This window comes from Anas acuta, chromosome 3, assembly GCF_963932015.1.
Source record: "Anas acuta chromosome 3, bAnaAcu1.1, whole genome shotgun sequence".
In the NCBI taxonomy this organism is placed as follows: domain Eukaryota; kingdom Metazoa; phylum Chordata; class Aves; order Anseriformes; family Anatidae; genus Anas; species Anas acuta.
The window spans coordinates 842,131-869,089 of record NC_088981.1 but is presented as its reverse complement, the minus strand read 5'-3'; the positions used below and the strand labels follow the sequence as shown (position 1 = coordinate 869,089).

The 26,959-nt window shown below is 39.2% G+C and overlaps 1 protein-coding gene across 2 annotated transcripts in view; it reads right to left on the bottom strand.

The window, feature by feature from the left end:
- The window catches only part of CFAP61 (cilia and flagella associated protein 61), a 103,468-nt gene that overhangs the window by 34,033 nt on the left and 42,476 nt on the right, over positions 1-26,959 (bottom strand). For both annotated transcript variants that reach the window (XM_068675151.1, XM_068675150.1), the window contains exons 17-20: positions 20,392-20,519; positions 5,571-5,669; positions 2,732-2,900; positions 1,224-1,398 (exon numbers count right to left, since the gene is read on the bottom strand). In XM_068675151.1, the coding sequence (XP_068531252.1) occupies positions 1,224-1,398; positions 2,732-2,900; positions 5,571-5,669; positions 20,392-20,519 (571 nt within the window). The remainder of the gene's footprint in view (positions 1-1,223; positions 1,399-2,731; positions 2,901-5,570; positions 5,670-20,391; positions 20,520-26,959) is intronic.

The following is a 26,959-nucleotide window of genomic DNA, read 5'->3' as shown; positions in this document are numbered from 1 at the left end:
AATAAAGGTGCGTTGGTCCCAAAAAAGATGAGGTGTAGTAAGACTGCCCTTGTGCCTGAGGAACAGTTCTGGGTGCCTTGCATCCTGGACACTGGCTCCTTCTCAGATGCATTTCTGCTCAGATGTTTTGGAGCACATTCCAGGACTGGGCATGCACAGATTTACATGAAAGATGAGCAGTAACAAATAGGGAGAAGCAACCACCTCATCTGTTTATGCAAATGCAGCTGTGCATGTCAGCTGGACACTAGGCAAAACCATACAGATTGCACCATTTACATTCCTGAGGCCAGAAAGCTGTTTGAGGAAAATGTGAACTGAGACATCACCACGTTTATTGTCTTCTGACCTGACCACAGCCAGACTTGGAGGATGATAAAGAAACCTCCAGTATCTTGAGAACTTCCTTAAAGGTCTGCCAAGCAAGACACAAACTTAGCAGACCATAACAAATAACTATCAATTTTCATTATTCTACTCTCTACCAAGTAAGCCAGTTCAACTACATTTTTAGGAAATTATTGTTGCATTCAATTGACAGGAACTTTCTACAAAGACAGCTTTCCTGCTCTGAACTCTGCCCTGACTCAGATCTGGCACAAAGAAGAGATGACATGTGAGCTCATTCACTGTTTGATCTCTTTTTCTGCAGTTGAAAGAGTTTAACTCAGAAGCCTGAACGATACCAGGTGTTTTCTATAGTATGCACATTCAGTGAATATATGAAGAACACAAACATGAGCAGGCTCGGGAAATACAGGTATGATGGACAAAAACCTGCACAAATGTGTGATGTAAAGGGATAAAATTAAATAGAGGGAGCCTGCAGTTCTATGTGTAAATCTGTAACTGATTGAACAGAACACAGATGACACGTTATGCCTCGAATCTAGGTATTTTTCTATACAACATAAAAACACACTCACTAATTAAATTATTATTTAGTTGTCTAATTAATGACTCCAACTAGCTTTGCATTTGGGATTCATTTTGTTTTATATAATAATTATAGATAATTAATCTATCCCAAACTTTTTTTTTTCTAGCTAAATATGCTGGGTATCAAAAATGACAACAAATTTTAAGTTCATCTGGAAAACAAAGCACAGCAGATGAAACACTTTGCTAGAATTAATCAGGCACCAATCACACCATGGACTTAAGGAAACAATAAGCCCAGAAAACATTTCTGCAAATGTGCGTGTGTTTACCAAGACCCCTACCTTCTGAGTTGACAATGTTTTCTTCCAGCCAGTGCAATGCCTTTAAACAGTCCTGATCGTCATTGAGATTAAAATGATTGGAAGGGACTTTCCCTGTGTATCTCTGTGGCCATTCACTTAGGACATCTCTATTAGTTGGGAGTTTACTGATATCTGCTCCAGTAGGAGACAGGACCTGGAACAAATGAATGAATGAATATATGGCATAAATCTTGGAGTACTGCTACGAAAGATTTTTTAAAATCAGCTCTATGTAATAAAACAAAAACCATATGATAAAAATAATTCCTTCCTTTTTTATTTTATAGAGCTTAGAAGTAAGAATATCTGTCTTCTTCTTGAAGACAGATAAAACCTGAGTTTCTTCTTGCTTTCTTATTTTTCTTTCCCTGCAGTGTAGTTATTTCCCACAACTTATATTTCAAATTAGAGTTGCCTCCAAATATCTTTTTCTAGGAGCACTTAAAGTCATTCAGACCATACTTTAACTTCTGTTTCATCCCTGATGAATAGTGAACATAGATTGTCATTTGAAGTGTGTCTCAACTCCGAAGAGATTACAGAAAAAATGGGTTTTTCTTGCTCCACAAATCTGTTGCACACGTTGTACTCCATGTAATGCAGAGGTTTCATGGAGCACACCCCATACCCATCTCATAGTCAATAGTGCAATCACAGTTAAACTAATGACACAGAACTGGAAGAAGCTATCTAGCACACAGAGGTCTGATTCAGCAGCAAGACAGAGCTCTCAGTTCCACCCCACACAAGTTCATTTTACACATACACTCTTTTGAGACCTGTGCTGCTGCTGTAAACCAGGGGAATGGCAAAATTGCTTTAGTTGTCACCAAGGCTAAAACAAAGCAGCCCAGATGGAAAACTGGCCCTTCTCACTCTTGAGCCTTCACTTCCCAGGATTGTGTCCCCCAACATAAATGCTGTGAGACTCCACTGAATATCACAGGTCACCTTCCCTGAAGCATTTTATCTCACTTGAAACACAACCGTGTGCTACAATAACATACAGCACTAGGCATGGTCATCATGAGAACTGAGTAATTAATTTGATAAAGAATTCCCTCCATTGCCAAAACTAGGTCAAACGGTGTTAAACCAGCTGGAGTTAAGTCTCCTGTGGCTGGGGCCACATGTCATTTGGGCCTACTCTTCAGTGGATTTAATGGTCACAGTGGCAAAATACTGACAGCTTTGCTTAATATCTGGTACTGAGTAGTGACATTACTGGTAGAAAAATTTGTAAATCTCCCTCTCTTATCCACTCCAAACTCTATAGCTGCACTGAAACAGAACAACCTGCCATGCCGTAGGGCTGCTTTCTGGTTATACAATTGCTATGGAGTACTCTACTCCTTTGCTGATCACAATCACAGAAATGCTCTTCACTGTAAAAAAATGTGGTGTCTTTTATTTATTTATTTATTTATTTATTTATTTATTTATTTATTTATTTATTTATTTTTCCTTCTCTCTGCACACAATCTTACCTGGTATTTCTGTCCCGTGCAGAGAACAAGGTAGTCATATGGTACTTTTCTCTGCTTGGAAATAACTACATATTTGGCAGTGCGATTTATGCCAGTCATTTTACCAACCACAACGTTAACCCAGGAACAAAGTGACATCTGTGCATAATCTTCATCATTAAAACAGTGGCTGTGAAGAAAAAATATCTGTAAGTGACATTTCAGCAGCTGACAGCAGGCATTAATTAGACATCTGGTGAGTTAGCCAAAGTCCCCTAGTGGTTCAAGTCTGTTTTCTTGCTGTGAAGTTTACTGCAGCCTATAGTAAAAGATTAGTCATTATGAAATACTCAGTTACAAATTGACAACTTTCTGCTAAAACCGAATAATCCCTCCCAGCACTAGGCCATACAACCATATAATTTAAAAACAAAGTCAGAAATAAATGCTTTATTCTGCTTTTCATTTGCAGCTTGATGTGAGGAGGAGACCTTTGCACCTGCATAGAAAATATTTTAATAATCCATTTTTTTATCCTATTCTAGATTCTCATGTTATTTTTTTTTTTCACTTGTGCTTCATTTGGTGTTCAGCTTCACCAATAGCAAATATGGTGAGATGCAAATACAGTTATGGCACCACTGGTATTTTAACACCTTTGTACCGAAGTGTTAGTCTGAAAAGTTTAAAAATAAGTAGAAAGGTAGGAAAATGCTTGTCAGAGGTGAAAGAGGAAGGCAGGGATATCCATTTTTTTCTTGGCGATCTTTTTCCAAATGAACTTTTCCAAAATACAAGAATGAAAGATGTTGGAAACTCCCTAAAATGACCCCTACCCACAAACTTTCAGAAGTCTGTAAGATGCAACTGAATTCCTCTGCAAGATGAACTGAATATTAACAGGCATAAAGGAGAAATTATCATACTGGTTATCCAAAAGAAAACAAAATTGACAGGTTTATGAGGGAAATGTGCAGATGTGAAAAATGCTTATCTTCACTAAGAGAACTCAGGGACATGGTTTAGTGGGTGATATTGGTGGTAGGGGGAAGACTGGACCAGATGATCTTGGAGGGCTTTTCCACCCTTAATGATTCTATGAGCTCAGAGATTCAACACCGAAAAGTATTTTACTCCTAGTACCAGAATATACATTCTAAAACATCAGAGCTGACTGGTACACATTAATTGCTGTTAGTGATTTCCCCAAATTATCCTAGAGGATGATGAAAATAACAAATAGAGAACCAAAGGAGAAACAAACAAAGTTGCTTTCATGACCTGAAGAATTTTAGAACAGAATGTCCAGGCTTTCTGAGGTGCTCTGCATCCTCTATACTCACAAATACCAGAAGGAAATAAATAAGGGAAGAAAACCACTGACAATTCTAAACTATAATCATGCAGAAATCTATAAATAAAATGGACATCAAGAAGAGATTAGGTTTTTCAAAAGCACCTTTATAATTGAGGTACACAGCTCCTGGGAGACTGACACGCCAAAATCACAGGGATGCTTTCAAAAATTGTACCCTGCAGAGTTCAATTTTCACTCTTAATCTGCTTTCAAATGTTAACAGCTAATTCTGGGGAGGCAGCCATGAACAGCAACTTTCCGTCAGGGTGGATATTTTGTTATTACAAGTCTTTTTTTTACAGTATATTCCAGAAAAACTGTACATGCATTTGCGTGAGTATACAATCTCTTCATTTTCTAGACTTGTACTTAAAAACATCCCATTCTACAGTAAAAAATTAATTCTGGTAACTAGTTATCAAAAATTTCTTGCTCTTCACAGGGCAAAATTCCAAATATGGTAAGTTAGTTTTAAACATGTCCACATCACACCATTTCCATGGCTTTGTAGAGATTTCCGTTTTAAGGAGACATTGAGTTGTTTTGTCATTTAAAGAGCTGTCTCTTTAGGGCTTTACTGCTTTCTAAGTAAAAAATTGGTAAGAACAATGTGCTGGTTCCAAATGTCACATGCCAAATCCACATAAATTATACCAAGGTCATCCCCAAATACTCAAAATGACCGTGCTTCTCAATGTCCAGAACAACCATGATCTTGTCTGGAGTGTGGATTCCTAGCGACTACTCCAATATAGAAAATAAAATGCCTAAAAGAAATATACTAAATTTAAGTGAGAATTATACTGTCAATTTTAATGAGGCAAATTTTTTCCTACTAGTTGGAAGCTACTCTATTTATTGGCAAACAAGAAAACTTGTGAAAATATTTGACCACTCGCTGGACACAAGCATCTTTCAGACTTCCCTTGAGATATTCTGCACCAGAATCATAGCTCTGCCAGCCAGGGGGCAGCGAGTATAAGGGACCGAAGCAAGACTTCCAAACACAGGCCAATGACTGACACACAAGCAGTTCACATGCAGCAGGACTGATGCAGCACAGTTCTTCCAAGTCTGTCAACTTAATCTTAAATGTTCCCCTGCATACTCAGCTCCCTCCCAGGTTGTCAGCATTATTTGGAACAAAACTCATGGCAGTTAAATTAAGCAATATTTAAACATCAAACATACATCTTTTGTCATCTATCCTTAGCCTGGAAATCTAAGCAATCTAAGAAGTCTTGGACAGCAGAGCAGTGTCCTGGTATAATATGATGGACCACTACCCTGAAGTTACTGCTTTAGTAATGCTTTGTGCTATTTCCCTAGTAACAGTTATATTTAATGCATTTCACAGGTGAATGCATGTTTTATAGAGAGACTGCATTATTTTGAGAGCACCTGCCTATGTTCCTATTTAAAATTTAGCACAAGTTCACAGAAAATTACAAAGTGTTATGCTTTCCTTTGAAGCTACGGTAGAGTTTAGATATTAAATCAAACCTGTTAATTAAAAATCTTCTGTGTTTGGAGGCTGGAAGGTCTTTTCCTGGAAGGCCATGAATTGAAATCAAGGTCAGATTGTTAAACTTCAGGTGCGGACTGTGGAAAGAAAGACATGCCACAGTTAGACCAATGTAATTTTTCTGAGGCTCCATTTGGTACAGTTATAATGTGAGTGCTTTTTAACATATAGTTATAAGCTGTATTGACAGATAACTGATTTCCCCAGTCCATCCGTATGGCTCTTGTTTGAGCTGTAGCACAATGTTGTCGCAATCCTGACAGAAATATTTAGATTCTCTGATGTCACTAGAAACGCTGATCCTAAGACTTTCTGGCAGGACTTAACTTCCATGACTACAGTAGATATTGCAAGACCACCGTGTCCTTGCTCAAAGGCTGGAAAAAAAATGAAAAATGAAATCCAGTACACAGTCTGGTGAGTCTCACTGATTTCAAGCACTTTGCTTAACAGGAGTGGATCAAAGAATGTGCTTCAGTACCAGCAGAAGAAAGGTCAAGAAGCGCTAAAAAAAAATAATGCTGGAAATCTGCAGTTATTTAGACACCTGGTGAAAAACTGTGCAATACTCTTATCACTTTTATGTCGTTTGTTGAGTGCATGCTACAAGGGAAGTCAATCTCTGCAACATTGCAATGTATTATGCTTAAAGCAGGGTTCTAAAACATGCAAGGTCTTGTCCAGAGCGGTGTACTTCTTTGTGTCATTTTCATGAGTAATGCACTCTTTCCAGTACACCATCACACAACATGTGAGAACACAGGAAGCTGTGGTTCTGTTGGAGAACTGGGAACAGCTACTGCTATTCATAGCTCACCTTCCATAAGCAGCGACATGGCTGCAGGAAAGTTAAAAATTATTCCTGACAACAAGAAATGTGGCTGCTTCCTGCACCAGGTCTACTGAAAGGAGGAGGCCATATCAGGGGAACAAGACAGACTTCAATTCCATGTGCAGGAGGATACAGAAAACAACTCCTTTACACAGGCGAGGCACAACGTGGTTTGTCGTCTTGCTAAGATTGTGTCTTCGTACAGAAAAAGAAGAGTACTTACTTCTGTAGTTTCATTAACACCAGAGGGTGGAGGGGAACAAGACTGACAGTATGTTGAACTAAATGTGATCTGACATTTAAAAACAAATAAATATTATGAGTGATTAAGCCTTCTAATCTTCAAGGCTTTGTGTAAGTTAAGTATGGATTGATGCAAATGGTACAAAGGAATCAGAATGTTTTTTATCAACCGATGTTAATTTGTTATTCATACATTTAAAAAATATATTCAAACAAAGTTAAAGGTCATTCTTAAACCAAGGAATTTTGAGGTTATGGCTGCCACTCTCAAAATGCGTATTAATAGTTTAATTCTGGATTATGGATTATCTATGGTAAATCTCCATGCATACTCAGGCCAAGCACAATGTAATAAATAACTTTAATGTAACAGAGTGCATATATTTATACAGATTATGGGCCTGATTCTCATTTAAATTAAGGTCACTCTGCAGAAGTGGGTGTAAATAGAATTTGCTCTTCATTTATGGCCACATTATGCTGTTTGAGTGATATAAAGTGGTAAATGACAGTTATCCCAATACATTGAACTGAATTTAAAGTGTACAGGATGCCATCTGTGCTAATGGAATGTTTCTAGTTGGGTGCAAATGTGAGTAATTGCAATAAACTATAGACACCTAAATGGTGTAACTGCTTGCCACATAGTTTACATGTAATTATGAGGAAAAAGGCTACAACAGTACACAGTCATCCCAGACATTCTTCTATCCTGCCTGCCCTCCCAGTACCGAAGTTTCTTTTCAACTCAGAGCTGAAATCATCTCTCTACTTGCCCAATGGCCGCTTGCCAATGTCTCCAAATCCAGGTGCTATAATAACATTATGTTTAAATTACATTAACTATAGTCAGGATGAAAATGCTGCAAGCGAGCATCAGAAAAATGGTAGAATAAGGGCCCCAGGCAACAATAATGTACCTGTTTTGCATGGCTGCACAATGGTGCACATTATTGATCTGATCACATACTATTTTCTTCTACAGATGCTGTACCTCTATTTAGTCCATATGGTATTTGTTAAGTTCTCTCCCATCAAATGTGAGGCTTCAGCTCAGACCTCTCACTCAGTACAATTTACTAACAACTTACTTCAACCTCAGAACTCCCACGGCATTCCCATACGCCCCAAATGTTAATTCATGTTTCCCATTCATTCATCTTGTAGGCATCAAATCATTAATTAGCAACTCTTTGAAATACTATGATGAAATCAGTAATAACTTTGATTCCTATTTTATGTTAAAAAAAAAAAAAATCAATGCACAAAGGAAATTGGATTGAAGCTATCAAAAGGGGGTGCTGATGTCAGAGGCAGAACAGAAGAGACCCGGGGGTGGTACCTGATACTACCCTTCCGGTCCCAGATCTCAACTTGAAATTGCCGTAAGTGAGTGAAGAACAGTTGCAGGCTTCCTTGGCTTTGGTCCTTTGTCCCTTGGCACTGAGGTGTCACACGACAGAAAGAGGCAGACACCCCACGGGCACCTCGGTTTGGAGAAAGGCTCACTGTTAAGCAGCCCTGTGGCCACTAACCACACTGTGGCTCAAACTGTGGGTGACATGAATTGTGTTTCTTCTGCAAAGAAGAACTCAAGGTTTGCAACCACAAACTGCCACATTTGCTGTAGCAAGGAGCTCTGGTTGGATTAGGGTTGGACTAGATGATCTTAGAGGTCTTTTCCAACTTAGATGATTCTCTAATTCTATGATTCTGATCCAGCCAACGGGGCATAAGGTTAGACACTTGTGATGTGCTGAAAACTTGACAGCTGCAGAGCCTTCAAAAAAAAAAGTCAGGCAATAAATAATTATCTCTGTCAATTTCATGCAAATAATGGTCATATTTGCAAACAGGGAAGTAAAATTCTTTATTACCTAAGGATCAAATTATTGGGTTTAAACACAAACTGACATTCATGAAAATTATCAGAATCTTTAAGTATGAAAATAAAAGCAAAAACTAGCCATGAAGATTATAAAGGTTGATTTGAGAAGTGCAGCTGGTATGCCTCAGCTTAGTATTTTAAATTTATATATAGGCACTTAAATATGAGCCCGAAAAATACAGGCAACCTGTAGGTGCTTGGCTGTGGTTACTGTCAGGCAGTGGCACACAGAGTTACAGGCAGGTAATGGGTTCAACTATTTGGGACAGCGACTGTCAGGCATGTTACCACTTGACATCGTTCAACCCTTTTCTCCACATATCATTATTATTTCTAGACTAACAAAAAGATGGTTTATTTATGATGGCTGGGGATTCCTTACTGATGCCTAAAAGCTCTTAATAATGGGAAAACAACAAAGGCTCTGAGAAACAGGTAGAAGAGAGAATGTCTTATGTGCTTCTAAAATATATGCCGATGCCTAATAGGGAGCATGGTAAAAGCACAGGTTCCCATTTGGTGAAAAAGTCTTCAAGTTAAGAGCCCGAATCAATGCAACATTAAACAAGTGCACCTGCATTTCAGAAGCTAGTAATTCCAGCCGGGATTCATGTTGCTGTGGATACAAAGGGAAGAACAGCACAAAGATACTGGTGAAGCAGGGAGGGATTAGAGTATCTAGGGAAATAAGTAAAAGGTGTAGGGTTTCACTGCACAGTTCTAGTGGACAGCTACAAAAGCAAGTCTAAACACCCGTCCTTGAAATTAAATTGGATTGCCAATTTATTGTGACCAAAATAAAAGGAACAAATGAACAAAATTTTTAGTATGTCATTTATGTATATCTGCAAATCTGTTCAAATATTCCTGGCTAGTTTCTCAGGATTTTTTACCTCCATGCTTTTCCTTCTTGGATGTGTGGTGCAAAAACATAGGTTTAGATGGTGAAAAAGTTGTCTGAATGAATTATTTAATTCATTAATCCCTCATTATCACAAATAACGAGTCAAATCACTTTTGTGACAGCAAATAAAGTGCAGCAAAATAGTCTACATGAACCGATATGTTTCAATTTATTTGAAACTAAGCATCACACTTTTTTTTTTTTTTTAAGTTTTCCAGTCATTCATAAAAAATAAAATAAGAAAGGATTACAGAAGATAATACAAACATGACTACCAAAATACGTAGCTCCATTTACTGATCTCCTGTATGCATAATCGTTGAACAATTTAACTTTCATATTTGGTATTCCAAAATTCCAAAATGTCATAATTACACTATATCCTCAACTTTCATGTAGCAGTGCACTTAAATACAGCAGCTCTAGATAATTCTAAAAATGGTAGCAGTCTGTTTTCAGCACTACCAATAATTAGGTTGAGAACTTCTTGAATTGATGAAACTCTGATTTAGAGAAATTTCCCCACTGCTCTGCAACAAAAAAATGAACCTTATGACTTCTGTGGGGAAGAAGGAGCCCTGAATGAGAGAGAGGTGATGCAAAACGAGTCCCAGCAGGCAATACCCTGCTGTTTAGGGCACAAGAAAGTCCACGTGTCCAGGTACAGGTCTCACCCCACAAGGAAGGTATAGGCAGAACCTCTTCTTGACACAAATAATACAACAATTTATGCAAACCTTTTTTTTTTTTTTAAAAAAAAAGGGGAAGCTCAGCACCCCACACTTTTCAAGAGCAAGGTCATCAAGACATGACTTCAAGAACAGACATCTCCAAAAGGAAAAGATTTTCTAACACATTTTACAGATCCACACAAAACTACAAATAAAAAAGCTCAGCTTAGCAAAGGTGGCTAATAATAGTGAAAAAAAAACACCACATATGCATATTTTCACTAAGTGATGAATATGTTGCTTCGTACTATAGACTTTAGGAGCAACCTTTACGAGCAATGCATTTTCACACTGCAGTATACTAAATTGCTTTTGTTTACTCAGACAAAGCCTATTGCTGTCTCAGGCAGAGCTGTAAAAACCTCTACCTTTCCTCTTCCTCCCACACTTCAAACAGCTACATTCAACTCAGACAAGGAAGAATCAGATATGAAGCTATGTGAAAATAACACAGCACAACTGTTTCCCTGTGTGGTGCTATGTGATGCCATCCTGGTATTATGAAGGCTCTGCAGCTGATCTTACACTGCCTAGTTAGTAAACTTTTGGTAAGATAGTCAGTGACCGAAGCAGAAAGGGTTTATTGTTTGCATCAACAATTACCAAAAGCCTCTGTTCTCAAGAACCTTAGTGAGTGCATCAATTACATACTTCAGAACAGGGTTTTAGCTTAACTGCTGACCAACAGATGTCCATCTACAAGTCATCCATCTCTAATTACAAGTAAACAAAGATAAGCCATTTCTCCATTGGATCAACGTTAAAAAAAAAAGTGTTATGATTGTGAATGAATTTGCTCAAGGAAAGAAGGGATAACAATAAAGTCTTTACTGGAACACCTTTCAATGCAAGAGTCAAGAAAGAGGTTTTCCACATATTCATTTGCTCTATGAACTGTGCTTGTTTATAGACTCTTCCTCTTCCTGCTTGTTTATAATTCTTCCTCCAAAGACCAATGACAGATGTGTCAAGAAGAACAACAGCAAAACTAAAACAATAAGTGAATCTGATTGTCAGTAGCTCACATTTAATGTGACTAACGCTTTTGGCCCTAGGCAATAGGTAAGTCAGTTGATTACTTCAGTGGGAAAATTCACACCTTCTTCATCCCAGAACATGACTGTTTCTGTTCCAAGACAGGCCACAACATTGGTGAAATACACCACCGATTTCAATTTCAGAAAATACTCTTTAAATTATTTAGAACATAGATTAAGAGGGAAATGTTTGGGTCTGCTTTTAATTTATTAAATATTTCAAGATTAAATTTATTTTAAAAAAGAAACCCCAACAAAACATTTTGTGATGTCCCAGTAACTATCTCCTTATATGAAAATGTTTGCCCTTAAAAACACTTACATTTGGATGGAATGGTACTTTTTAATAAAGTACAGTGTTTTTTTCTGAAACTTCCCACTGGCTGTACTGCTGATTAATTGTATCAGATGCTGAATTCCAAAGGAGAGCAGCCTACAAGTCCAGGCTGTGAAAGACATGACCACCACTTCTGACATCTTATGCAGGAATCCTTTCAAAAAACTAAACTATTTTAGTTTGACCCTTCAGTAACAGCCTTCCATGATGCTGTGAGTATTTCTCTGTCCCCAGCTGCCTGCTCTCCTTCACTGGGTCTCTCTCTACAAACTTGGTACTCGATGGCACAAACTATGTTTTTCTCTCTGTACTTTGTACTTTCAATTCTTTGTTTAATTTTTCCTTTTTAGGTAGCTTTAAATCACCCCCTAATCTCGATTACTCCCTGAATGTTACCAAACATGTCTTCTCCCATTTTCTGTCAAACTCCTGTCCATATCATGACTCATTTATCTGAAACAACCCTGCTACCCTTTTCCTGTCACTGCTTTTACCCTTTCTATCCACCTCTCATTTCCCAGCAACTGTTTTTTGCTTTCCTCGCCTATGTCAATACTCTTTTTCACGTCATTCTTCTCCAGTGACTGTGACTCTAAACTAATTCAGTTGAGGCTTTTCTCCTTTGTTAGACTAATTCTTTTCCACACTTCGTTTCTCAACCCATATTGACCCTCGCAATTTTACCATTAAGCTCTTCCCCGTCCCTTAACCACCTCTCGTTCAGCTCTCTTCTCCCACTGTCTGACTCTGTGTCTTGCCAGTACTTGCAAGGTACATACAAGGCTTTGAATGGGCACACGGGTCTGAGTCGTAGGTACTTGCTTATTTACACATTTACCACACAAACTGCATTTCTGTAGCATAGTATGAGCCATATTCTGACTGGTCAGACAACCCAATGACAGGTTTCTTAGAAACCTCTTTACAAAACTACAATATTCACCCAAGATTCGTTGTAGTTCCAGGATCTTGCTTATTAAAAAAGCATGGTAAAGACCTTATACTATGAATTACTATACAACGGAACAGAACAAAATCTGAAGAGTTGTTTCCATTACCCATACAAAACACACATCTGAATCTGATGCATACATATCCCTATGTGGGAACACCCCTACCTACAAAGTTTACAAGATTAGCACTGTCATCCCAAATGTATGTTGGCTTTGAATTTGACCAAATCCAAGTACCACTAGCCATTGCTTTTGCTATAGCATTTCCTAACTAAAATTTCAATTTTCATTCCACGAATGTTTCAGTATTTCACACTGTTCAAAGCACAAAACAGGGCAATTATTTTTCTAGACAGAAAATTAGGGATATCTCATGATGACACTGGTAGTTACAGTCTCTAGCTGTTTAAACCTAATCACCTGGCAGATTCAAAGTCACATCACCATTTTCCACAAATAAAGGCACCACAAACTGGGAAGTAAAACTACAGAGTGGCTGAGAGGTTTCTGTTTTGTCTACTCCTGTGTGAATGTTTCAGTGAATAACAGAGAATGAAAATTCCAACTCGTAATAGGACAGGACAGTAGCAGGACATTTGTAATATTATTGGACTATTATCAAGGTCAAAATTAAGTTGCTTTTTTTTTTTTTTTTTTTTTTTTTTTTTTTTGGTGGCTGTCTATTTACCACAAATTATTGCATGTTATGGCAAAGGAGATTAAAATTTTGACTCTGATAGTGGTTGAAACAGATTTGGCAATGCTGCTTTCACACAGATTAAAAAGTATGTACCCTAGAAAAGCCCACGGATGTGGGGCTCCTCTTGAATTTGATGAGCTTGAGATTTGTAACAATATTTATCCTCCTAATAGCAAGAGCATGCAGAAAGAGAAGATGCTCATAAAAGTTGCATGTTCCGAGGCACCACCCCAGCACCACATTCTCTTGGCAGAAAGCTGGCAGCCTGGGAAGGATGGGGGCATGGCTGGCAGAGGATTCAGCTGGGCCAAAATTCCTGATCTCAAACATCTGCATGTAGCAGCTGCGAATCTGGGCCTCACAGCACCCTCAGCCCTGGCAGTCTGATGAGCACAGCTGCCTCGCTGATATTGCATCTGGGAAAGAGAAGCAGCCCTGAGAGGTACAGCACCATGCACCATGTAGTGCCCATCTCTTTACCCGGACAATGTGACACTTCCCCGACAGTGCATCCTTCCCAAACAGCCTGTGCCCTGCAGCTAATGTGGAACCAGCGTTGTGCCTGATTAATGCCAAGATGATAGCAGCTCCCAGGGAAACAAACCGCACAGCACAGTGTGCTACAGGTCACGCAGAAAGGCAGCATAGTGCTTGGGTACTGGAAGCAACCAAAATACAGCACTGAGGAGCTCCATCGAACCTAGCCAATCTTCACTCAGGGAATCCAGATTACAGGGCATATGGTAAAGATTCACCATCTCATGAATATATCTTATGGACACCCAACTCTCATTGCAATGTAAACTGCATTCACGCTCTTCTCCTTCCTGGGATCTGGACAAGAGTTACAGCAATCCAGAAAATTTAAAATTTCAGCTCATCACACATTCAAAAAAAAAAAAAAAAAAAAAAAGAAAAAGAAAAAAGAAACTACCCTCTCATTTGTATTGTGATTTGTGATGTTTGTTTGCCACAACCCTTACACTGCATGCTAGAGTAAATATAGACCAACAGGAATCTAATCTACATCAATCGCTAGAGGGCAGAATCACAACATAACCATCAGCCAACTAATTATTTCTCCATTTTACTAGTCTGAGAAGTTTACTTTGCTTCCAAACCAATCCAAAGGCAGGTTATAGACTGGTTTGAAGAACTCGATCCTTACAACACCTCTGCAGCAGTTCTGGGAAACAAACTTCAAAACAAAGAAAAATAAATATGAACAGAACAGAAAGTACAGCTACTCTATCATTTCAGCAAGGAACTGAAAAGCCTAAATGTGGTGTTTGCACTTGCAATGCTTCTTTATTTGCTTTGAACTGCACTGACCAGATTGCTGCCGGAGCTGCTCTGGGTAGTCAGGTTACCGAGCTCTGTTCAGAGCTGCTGAAACAGCCACACCGATGGCACACTTGGTTCACCAGGTAAGGCCTGATAAATATAATTCTGTAAAAATTCTTCTGACTCACATCAATTTTGAAACAGGGCTTTTATGAGAAACCTACTATTTCCGGGATCACTTTAAATATACAAAAAGAAGTTACAACTACCGACATATAAATATTAACAAAATAAAATCTGCAAATACAAGTTGAAAGTGCAAAAGAACAGTTTGGTCTGAGACAAGTATTTGCGTATGTTTAAAGGACAAATATGTGAAGTTGAAATAATCTTACTTAAAATTGAAAGCTCTCTAAAACAAGAATATAAACTACAAGATAACAAAACATCGGTGCTAATTGAGTGCCATTTTTTGGCAGAGGCTAGTCAAATGGCTGCTGGGAATAATGAGGACCCATGTCCTCTCCCCATTTTATGTCTGGTATCAGTCACTGACAACGTTCACTGTGATAGTGACTACACAACAAGGCGAGATGTGACCTATTGTATTTATCTCTGTCACAACTTGATCTCTATTCACCAGAAATGATGGAAGGCAACAATGTCTGAAGGATGTGGGCCTGGTGACAGTGAACACATGGTCAACTACAACATTGTTCTGGGTTTGCCTTGGTAGGAAAAAACAGCAGTCAAAAGGAAGCACATACATACCGATTCTTGTGGCACAGACAGGTAGTATAAAACAATGAAGATCACTAAACCATTCATTACATGTTAGCTCTGTGATCAGCAAGGAAGTACTAACTATTTAATTAGTCAACTAATTAGTGACAGGCAACATGGAAGGCTTCAGATGTTCTCAGACAAATGCAAAGGTAAAAAGCCTAATTAAACAGCAAGCATTATGCTAACTATTGCCAAACAGGACAGATGTGCAGGATATCGTATAATACTGTGCTGCCAGATAACGGCAGTTGTAGTTGTTCTGTCAGAAAGCATGCTTTAAAATCCCCAGCCATTTCTATGCTCATCTCAGACACCTTTAACTCAGGAAGGGAGAAGCTGTCCTGCAGGCAGACTGACTGTATTGGATTCTAACTCTATTTTAAGAGAAAAATTCATGACTTTGACAAAACAAAAACAAAAACAAAAACTTTAATACATTCACTTTTTAATGCAATAACCATTTTAAAGCATCCAAATAGAAAGAGAAATGTATTTCACAACCTTTTCATACAAAATGTGGTCTTAGCTGCCATTCATTTATTGCTATTTTGTGTAGTACATTATGTATATTTGCACCATCCTCAGAGAATAAGGCATTGTTTACAAAAGAGGTTGGATTTAAAAGGTTTTTGAAATCATGGATTAAAAAGGATTTTCCCTATAATTAGAAGACAATAACGCTTTCCACAGCTATATGCAAAGAGGTGGAAAAGAAGCTAATTGGTTCACTACAGCAGAACCAATGACAAGATACTGCTGTGAGCAAGGTTTTTGCATTCTTGCAGCCAAACTTCAATCACCTGCCCTGAGAGCATACTAGTTAACATGCTGTTCTGTGAATCATTCACCAGAATTAAGTACAAATGCTATTTTTTGAACTGGATGTTTTTCTGGCCTAACTCTGCTGCTACGACCATCATTCTTAACTCATAAAAGCAAACAAGAAAAAACAAAACACTCTGCTCTCCTGATAAATTAGTGTTTAACAATGAGTTTATTTTTAAATAATTTCAGTTCTTGGGAATAGGAAGAGATTAAAATGTGCTAGAGCTGACATTCTCCAGGAACTACATGTAGGGGAAAATGATTTAACGGATATCTATTCAGCTTGGTACTTTAATGTCTAGGTGTTCACAGTGTTTGAAATCTATTATTTATCTGCAGTTGCTCTTTCTTCTGCTGAAGCTCACCTCCAAGAATTGGTATTTTCAGAACTCTGAATTCAACCCATTACGCCTGTTCTCATATTCATAGCTATTGATATTCTATATTCAAATTAATGAAAATAGTTTTTTTGTGCTCAAATCATTTTCAGATCCAATTTTCACTTAACATTTGCAAGCTGAATGCGTAAAACAGCTTTCTTATTTATAAAGTATATGTGTACTTGATCTCCGTGTGGACAACAAAAATATAACTTTTTAAAATTTCTTAAATCAGACTTTTTTAGGGTCTTCATTCATGATAATTTGTCAGTGGTAGTGACTCAGCACTGCAAGCTTAAGTGAAGGTCAGATGTATCTACTGGAGGACCTGTTACAACTTTTTCTTAATTTATTTTTTTTTAACACCAAATCACTCAAACGAAACTAAAAACACCTTGCAGTTTCAGCCTAACCACGCTTTGGATTTAATTGGCTTGATTCAGTCTGAGGCTGAAACAGTTTTCTCCCCACATCCACAGCAACAGGGAGGCAGCAGTGCCAGTTGCAACGACAGTTTAGAGGGTCGGGAACAATAGAGGCAGAGCCTCCACGTTGCCGGGCTGAACTGCTTTCTCACAAGGGGAATATTTGTTCAGTTACTACTTCTCCTTTAGGACTAGCCATCCCTCAGAATTTACATTGCTTTAACAAGCGGTCTGATGCTGCTGCAGTTTGTGTATGCCCCATCCTAGTGCTAGAGCGACGTAAGTCCCAGCTTTGTGCAAGGGGAAGCGCATAATTGCACTGCCCAGGAGAAGCCTCATGCAGGAATTGTAGGAATCACAATTGCTTGCCTGCTTGCCATGCTCCTGCAGGGAAGTTAATTACTGAAGCAATGTATGATGCAACTCGCTGTCCCCCTTCTGCAGCACCTTGGAGCTGCTGCCTAGCTTGCTGCAGCTCCTCACATGCTGACCAGGCCCTCAGGACGCCCACGTTCACACCTGTACCTGCTGGCAGCTTCACAGCCAAGCCCACAGCTGTACCACTGCCCACAGCTGCCTCCTCCCAACATCTGCCTGTCCCTCGGATGAAAAATTCTTATGTGTCCTGAAAAAACGCAGCACTATAGCTCGGAACAGATTCGAATGTGACTGCACTCAAGAAAAGAAAATCAGCAGAAGCTATTTATTTTGATGGTAAACAACACGCCCAATGAGATCACCTTCACTGACCTGGCATTAGATTAAGCACATCGGAGGTGGTACTCCAAGGCTCACAGTACGCCGGCACTAGGAAGAAGTTTCCCCTACTGGCAGGTCATTCCATATACTCACTCACAGCATTTTTGCAATGCCCTTTGAAACGGCCAGGACTGATTTGGGAACACCAGCGCTCTGAGCTCTGCGATGACCTGGTCCAAGAAACTCTCAAAGCACAGTAACGAACCAGAGGGAAGGACTGCAGCAGCAGTTTGTAAGGTGGTGGTTCCCAGCATCCACCCCCCCTTTGCAGCAGCATTTCAAAGCTCACTCTGTTCCCGCGGATGGGACGCAGTGCCCATGGCTGCTCCCTGGCACCCTGCCCCACCGCACTCTGCCTCAGGCACATCAGCCAAGAGCTGCCGTGCCGCTGGCACAGCGCGGTGGAGCAAGAGGCAGCCTTCTGCATGCTCGAGGGAGGAGACACTGTTCTCATTGTTATTTTCCTGTCCACTGAAAAATATATTTCTTTAGTCTCAAACAGGTTGAAAACACTTGTAAAATGTAGTTCTAATAATTGTTAGGTAGGTAAGTGAATTACATTTGTGTGTTTCCATGGTGACTGATAATGTAAAATAATTAAGTATGAAGAATAATGAGGAGAAAACTACTTCCTCTTTTTAAGGATTAGGGGCTTACAAATTGATTCAATCTAGCTATTTTTAGTGCATGTAACCTTTGCACAGAGTATTAGAAAATTATGAGTAAATCAAACTAGATTGTATTAAAAGACCTTCGCATTGATCAGACTTTCTTTAACTGCTGCTGCTGAGAAAATTAAAAAAAAAATCTTTCTTAAACTTGTACATATGTTAATATAAATTCTGTGACATTTTGCACTAAGTACAGCTTGCTTTCTGCATTCTCCGAGCAATACTCAATTTCTCCTAAGCAGGAGCACTCCATTTGTGCAGTGCTGAAGACAAGTGCTCTCCTATGTACAAGAAGGACATGTTCTGCACAAACTCTTTCCTAGAATATAGTTTAAATAAAACAACTGGCTGAAGTGTCTCAGACATATAAATGATTTCCCCACTACCCTGATGCCATCTGTATGTCCTGTTCACTACAGGTGGACACCTTCTGGCTAAGGAGGACAGACCTGGTTGGTGCACAAATAGTTTTCTTTTTCCCCTCGCAGTATTTTGTACTGAAAGCATAGAAATAAGCAGCACAGGATGAATAATGAGAAAGCAGCTAATAGCGCTAAATATGTTTTCAGCTGAACTTTGAGTAGGACTAAATGCCTAAAAGTGCTGAGAACAGGAAGATGAGAGGAAAGTGCTCTTACCCTAAGGCGGATAGAGGATGCTCTACATTAAAAGTCAGGAGCCAAGAAAAGAGTAAGAAGCAGATGTTTTTTCTTCACTGTTCTAGTAATTTAACAATATTCATAAACCAGTGCAACAACTTCTCTTGCTATAATGAGATTTTAATTTGTGATGTCATTAATGGTTGTAGAAGTACCAACTTCTGGTTTAATTGAAAAAGTAGGCAGAATTTTCCATTCTCTGCCCACCATACAGATGCCAAACTCCACTAGTTTTTGTAATGAGCGCTTTGTTGTCATGATCACATTCAGAATTTGCATTTTATGTTCATTTTTTGCAATGCTTTCCAGACATTTCTAATGTGTATGTTTAACCTATGAGGAAAACAACAATTGCATTCTCATACAGACTAACATTCTGATAACTCCATAAAATCGGTATGGATGGGGTACTGGCATAGAAGGTGTAAGCAGTGAGATAGCAGAGAGAGGGTCCCCCTTCCTCATTTTGGAAAGTCTGTAGAACAATCTGTGTCCACAGCTGGCTCTGGCTTAGAGAGAGGAAGGTATAAAAACAGTTGCATACATTTATCCCCCTTCTTAACCAGTTTATAGTTTATTTACTCCAGTTTGGATAACCCGAGGTAAACAAAGCCAATTTCCAGTTTTACTGCTGAAAAATTCTTTAATGTTTGCTAACAGCCTGTCCTTCTGTTGGGCCACCAGGCAGGCTTGTAACTGCCAGAGAGCAGACCTTTCCCGTGCTCACTTCAGGGCCTACAGTAAAAATGGCAGAGGGGCCAGAAATAGCAATTTTCCAGTTCCCAAGCACTCAAAACAAACGCCTCATCAGAATCAGAGGTATGCTACTTCGCCTTACTGGTGAAGGGTACATTTCATGAGGGTACATCTCAACAAGCTCGTGTTAGGCATCCTGCACAGCTCTGGAAACAACACCATGAGGTAGGAGAATGGAGGGATTCAGACAGTGATTTGTGGTTCCAATAGGCAGAACTAGCTTTAACAATCAATAGTGCTTTGTAGCACATGTGAAGGGCTATGGACTTAATCTCTACCTACAGTGGTTTTGTATAAGACTAATGGTCAAAGTGATTGTAAGTATGTGGAATTCGCATTTTTGGTGGGCCTTTTTTTTGAGGATCTACATGTATTCTTGCAAGCACTTCTGAATTCCACAGTTAGTCAGGGTGGAGACACTAACGTCTCTACATTTTCAAATTACAGGCTCGGAACTTTAACAGCTACTGCTTGGATACAGAGTCAACGCACGTCTACACTTTTTTTTTTCCTCCCTTTTTTTTTGGCTAAAAAAGCAGCTTGAAACGATTTTTAAATGGAAGAAGCAAACCCCTTCAAACACAGGTAATGTATTCTTCTCAGTAAAGGAAATAAAATTAAAAACTTACCAAAAAACAAGCGTTTCTAGAAATGAGATTCCAACATCAGATGCACCAACCACCACAATTCTACTGTTGATGGACGTTTTAGATTCTGTTATTAACTTTCGATTTATGTGGTTCAAAGAGTAACTCGGCTGTACACAACAACAACCAAAAAAAAAAAAAAAGATAACATAGTGACATAGATATACATTAAAAATAACTGGAAAAGTCTGCTAAGAATTATTAAACCATCAGCACTGTCCTGCCTTGCACTCATACAAAACTTACAGGTCATTGACATGACTATCATCATGATTTTCCCATGGACACCACAAGATAATACAGTAGATAAAAGGTACTGAAAATGGTGAAATGTATGCATCTTTAATAGGTCACAAAGTTAGTAGAGCTTGATGTTCTGGCTTCTCTTTAAAAAGACACTATAAAGTCTTGTAAGGTTTAAAAATACTGTCTCTTCTAGAATTTACCACCATTTAGTTAACTCCTGGGGCACATATTTACATGATGCTGATACCATTTTTTTTTTTACCTTTTGGAGCAATTTTTACTCCTGCTGTTTCATTTATGGAAATGCTTTTACTTGTAAAATCATTAAGAAGCTGTGTCTTGAATGCCTTTGTTTTCAATGTGCTAGCTAAATACACAATCTCTTTCAAGATACACATATATATTATTAAATACAGAACAACCTTCTCAGTTTTCTTTATCCTAATGCATACACATGTAATGCATACATGGTTAAGACAATAAATTTCAGGTATTTTCATTGTAACTGTTTCTTTAGATCTCCTGAACTAACTGAAAGATTAACAAAAATATAAGAGAGTCAAGAGGCAACATTGCATTTGACTTTTATTTTTTCTGCCCCAAACTATATTTAGTTTTCAAATTTTTGATGAAAGACAGGGAAACACTTTCCATCTTACAGCACATCTCTGCTTTTTTTCTTATGTATTGCTTTGGGTTATATACCTTCACATTTCACAGACTGAATAATTATAGATTTATGGATGCACTGAAGGGAGAAATAGAAAACCAGGCTACTTTGTCAGCCACTTCTCCTATATGTTTCTGCAGTGTCACTTAAAGAGGAAGCAATGTAGGACTTCTGACAGGTTTTCCTCTATTACTAGTGGGATACATCAGGTTAATAAAATTAAGCCCTCTAAATTCCTTCTATAAAATTACAGTAGAAATATTTGCTATATATTAGTCTACAGAGTAACTCAACATATGAAGAATAAGTACTTTATTTTAAAGCCGTGGCAATGACGTTGGCCTTTTCAAGGAGAATATGGCATACTGAGATCCCCAGGCAATCTGTTATGCTATGTCTTTGCAGTGGTGACCTACAGATGAGATTTCAGCAGTCTCGCTACAGAAGCTGTATACCACACCAGAGTGTTCTGCCACATCTTAAGGCAATTTATTTTTTTTTTTTTTTGCAACTATTTGCAAACCATCATCACTTTAGAGGAAACAACTTAAGACAGGGCAATTAAATGTGTTCTTTGGGCAGGCAACTTTTTTTTTTTTTTTTTTTTTTTTTTTTTTTTACTGCCAGATAAATGTTCTTCTGGCTGTAGTTCTTCACAGTGCAATGATGACATCCAGTGGTGAGCCAGATTCATCTCTGAGATGAGTAGGCTGAACTCCACTGAGAAAATTCCAGAAGATACCTTAGAAAGTATACTGGCCCACTGTGCTGCTTAATGGGGAAGTTGGCAGTGCAAAGCTTGACACGTGCCCGCAGTCTCAGCCAGCCCCACACCGAAGAGCCATAGCCAAGTCTGAGCACGTAATGGCTGCAGTGCTGCCCAAGCTGACGATATGTAGGGCATCCGCAGCTTTCTGTGATCCAGTGCAACTTTCTAATCCCAAGCCTGTGCTTCCTAACATGGTTAAACACTCTTTACAGCAGGGTTTGCCAATAAGAAGAGTTTGATCATAAATGAAGATATAACACTTCCACATTTCAGGAACTGAACAAACATTATATATCTCACTGAAAACATGTTGTTGTTAAAGATTTTCAGGAACAAGAATAGATGAAAATTATTAGTGCAGATAAAAGCATTGCTTAAAACAAAACTTGTGCTATGCTTTTATAGCTTACGAAATGGGTAAGCCCTGACTGCAACGCCTAGCATTATTCTGCAAGGGCTGAGATGGAAATCTCATGGCACCACAAACACATGCTGAGGGTGCTGTGTGTTCAGACCCTGGAGTCTGAAGCAATGAAAGACTTCTGCAGTCAGGAGCAATGAAAGGCTTATTTTATTTTATTTTATTTTTAGCTGTACACATATTAGCAAATTTCTAAAAAAGCAACGCCTTTTGAAGGAAAAATTATCAGTGATGCTTTTGCTGAAGCATGGCTTTTAACAAATTCAATAAAATGGTAAGAAGAACATGAAGAGAAACTTCTAATGTGTCTAATCAACCAAAATAACTAGACAGGAATGTTGGCCACTAATAGGATAAACCCAAAAGACCTTACAGCAATGCCAAGTTCAAACATCTTCCACTGCAGTGCTGGTTTTTTTGTTGTTGTCGTTGTCATTTTTTGTTGTTTTTTTTTTTTTTTTTTTAATGCACTCCAACAAAGAAATATAAAGCAGTAATATGATTTTCTAGGGAAGAGTTGTATCTAATTTATGAAATGGCTTCTGTATCAATGATACAAAGGCAGCATATGAGTAGAATATAACCGTTTTTGTTTGCCACACAATGGTCCCAATACCAACAGCTGTCATGCTTCAGAAATCACCTTTCTAACGGCTAAGTACACTAAATGACCCCAGGGAGTAAGGAATTAGGTGGATTGGTCCCATAATACCACCTTATTTTAACAAAATGTCAGGACAAATGACTACATATGTTCCCCAGAGGAACAATCAGACATCATAATTGATAGGTCAATAGCAAAATCTAACTTGTTTACTTTGTATCGGATTTATTAAATAAAAAAACAATCATTAACTAATGTGAAGTGAAAAACAATTATTGCCATTGTTAGAAAAGGCACACATAGCTCAGAGAAAAGTATTTTCTTTGATTGTCAAAATGAGATTTTTTTTAAATTTTTTTTTTTCCCCTTCTGCTCTCTTATCTGACAGGCTCTGCCATTGCACCACCTGTCACATTGCTTCCACCTGGGAGGGCAGAGCGCCCACCTACGGCTTCAATTCCAGCTGCTGACAAAGGCGACTTCTCTTGATTAGCCCATGGGGGATATGTCTCCATGTAGACCATCGGTGCCATCCACTTAGAGGCCTTCAAACTTTACTTACATTAAAAATGCATATGCATTTCTCACGCTGAAAACACAAATCCTGCATGTAAATCATGTCTTACTCATCATCGCATAGTATATGTTCCAGAAGAAGAAATTTTACAGAATTAAAAAAAATCACACATCCTTCTACACTAAGTAAGCAGTGAAAAAAAATAGTAATTTGGTTTTAGCGAACACATTTATATGCACTTTTTCCTCTCCACTTCCAAAGCAGGTGAAGCAGCATCATACATCCACAAGGCACATGCAAATCTCTCATCTGGGTAGCCACCCTGTTTGCCTAGTGCCTGGGAATGCATTAATTGTACATTTACTCACAGTGTACAATGGTAGTACAAACTCAGATGGAGAGTATTTTGTGGTTTCTTTTAGTTCTCTTTTTAAGCAATGGGCCCTGGACTATTTGTAAGATATATACAAGTATTTATTGCTATTGTTTTTAAAATAGGTTTGGTTTTATATTAAATTCCACCTTCACTTAAACAGAAACAATGGAAACCAAACAAACAAGAATGAAAAGAAGTTGGACAGGGCTTTGACAGAAAAGGAGCAGTGGGATATTCTGAATTGGGTATTGGTAAATACATCCTAGTAAAACATCCCAAGTGTGTCAAGGAGAGCTATTGCAGCCACTGCTAGACCTGTTCGTGCAAAGACTCCATAAAGCTGCAGAGACTGGACTTGATTTTATTACACACTGAGCACTTGGGCCTTATCCAGCTGAAAACAATCAAGTGTTTGCTAAATGTTAAGTATGTGAGAGTGCCACTGAACTCAGAAGGCCAGACTCTTGAGTTCAGGGCACTACTAGGTAACCGTGGAACTGACTCACTTGTATGTTCGGCACCTTTACAAACCCTTTATTATTCCTGGAGGTAACAGTGCACCACCTGGGGAGGCCTCCAGCAAGGAGCACCTTCTAGCACTGTTTTCTGTGATTCCACACCTGTATGCAAAGCTTTTGTTTTAACTGAGCACTTGCCACTGAGAAATCTGAATGACAGGTACTGCCATGCAGGATCTACTTAACTTGAAGTCTACTACTTTAAAAAGCAGCAGAAGGAGTAAAAACAATCAACAAACCTGTTCCCGGACCAGTGCTGAGATCAGCAACAGTGGCAGGCAAACAAGAGAGTGAACAAACAGACCTGTTTTAATTTCAAGCTCCATTTGATTCACAAGAAAAACAAACAAAGAAAAAAACAACAACAACAATGCAGTCTGAATAACTTTTTAATTTTAACTGTTTTTTGTTTTGTTTTTTTTTTTTTAAGAAGAACCTTTCTTTAGTAACTCGGTTTTACTAACCAGATAAAATGTAGCCATTATATAACATTTTTCATGCATAGCCCTCAAAAGGCCTTTATGAATGAAGTCAGTATTATTACATCAGTCTTCATATGAGGCAACTCTGATCTTCAGCTTCTAGAAAAACCACAAATTATACATTCATGATTATTCCTATGACAATCCCTATGAAACCAGGGATTCACTGTCAAACTCCAAAGAGCAGCAAAAGAGAGCAGACATGGACACATGTTTAATATCCTTGCAGAACCACTGTTACCATGATAAGAAACTGTTCTTTTTTTCCTTTTAGCGTTAACATTTGGCCAGTTAATTAATATTAACTCTTTGTCCAACCCCAAGAGGGTTGGGCACTTGCATGAAGATCTCATGATTGCTGCTCAGCTTAAAAGAACAAATGACTAAACTCTAAACATTGCCTTTTTCAAAGAGAGTTCAGTTCTCCCCCATGTTGGTTGAAGAAAGTGATGTGCAGGAAGGCACAGGAACTGCAGCAGAGCCACTCAAGTGCATAAAGTGGGTTTGCAAGTAGGCAAAGCATACAGCTGGCTCTCAGAGTTAGTTTCCCGAGATTTGAAGATAAAGAAATCAGCTTTACAGAGGTCAATGCTCATCTGTTGTTTTGAGAAAGTCACTAATGCTCTGCTGGCAATTCTTGCTTCCCAGTTCATCTTTGTCTACTTATTTTTATCCCACAAGTGTTTGGAGGGGAGAGGAGAAGCAGGCAATAAAATGGAAACATTATTTTTGACAAGATTAACAAAAACACAAAAATGTAGCAACATTTAGGAGCCTCAGCCTGAAACACCTTCCAGGTATTATATAGTTGGACTCAAAGCATAAATATGGAAATACAGGAGGGGCTGGACTAGATGGCTTACAATTCCGTATGCCAAATTTATATAAACCATCAAAGGTCTATTGCACATAACATCAAGAAGCTATATTGATTTTCTCCAAGGAAGGCTCTAGCTGTGCCTGAAGCTACAGCAGCAAAACCAGAGCTCGCAATAACAATGTAGATGCTACTGATGCAGTGCTGGAAGGTTCTCTCCTTGTCCTGCTTTTTGAAAATCCTTGCAAAGAGCTGACCTCTGTAGCTCAAGTCCATATAACAGAGAAGTGCAGACAGCCAGCCACTGGATAAAGGACTCCAATGAGAATGCTCTGACTGTACACAGCTTGCACAGAAACACCAAACCAAGTCACGAATCCTAGCAGTTTGAAGTACTCTGGAAACAGCAACTGGATTGGACGCTGGGCCAATGTGTAGGGGTGGGTAAATGACTGCACACAGCTCATCAGTGCTGTTGGTTATCCCAATGTCTCATTGCAGATGCCACCAACAATCCCTCAGTCATCTGCCAAGAAGAACAACCGATGCCTCCATCTTGCACACAAACCCAGCATCTACGTGTATGAAGGCTTGCAGTGCTGACAGCAGCCCCACAGACCGTCCTCTTAACTGACAGCACTTCCTCCCAGTGAAAGCATGAGTGATGCAGCACACATCCCAAGGCTGCACTGCATCTCTCCGAGCTGCTGACTGCATGCCATCCATGGAGCCCTACCTGCTGCATTCCTGCAGTGCCACTGGGCTCCCAGCACCTCAAGGTACTGCCGAGAGCAGCAGCTCAGGTGGCACCATCATGCGCCAAACCTCTCCCTGGTTGCACGATGCTGGCGGGCACACAGTGCCAGGCTGCTGCAAGCGGGCAGCCACAGACATGGCACTGCTGCCCAGGAGGACAGGGATGGCACTGAGCCCTCTGCTGCTCATCGGCATGGAGATGGCTCTGCTCTGGAGAGGCAGAGGCACTTCGGGGAGATGCCATGGAAACCATTCTGCTGGGCACCTTCCTGGCACTTGCACCGCGCTGGCAGTTGCAGTGGGTACCAGCAGCTTCCCGGTGCGCACCTTTGTGTCATGCTCGGTAGTGCTGGTGATAAGCAGCGCTGGGGTGC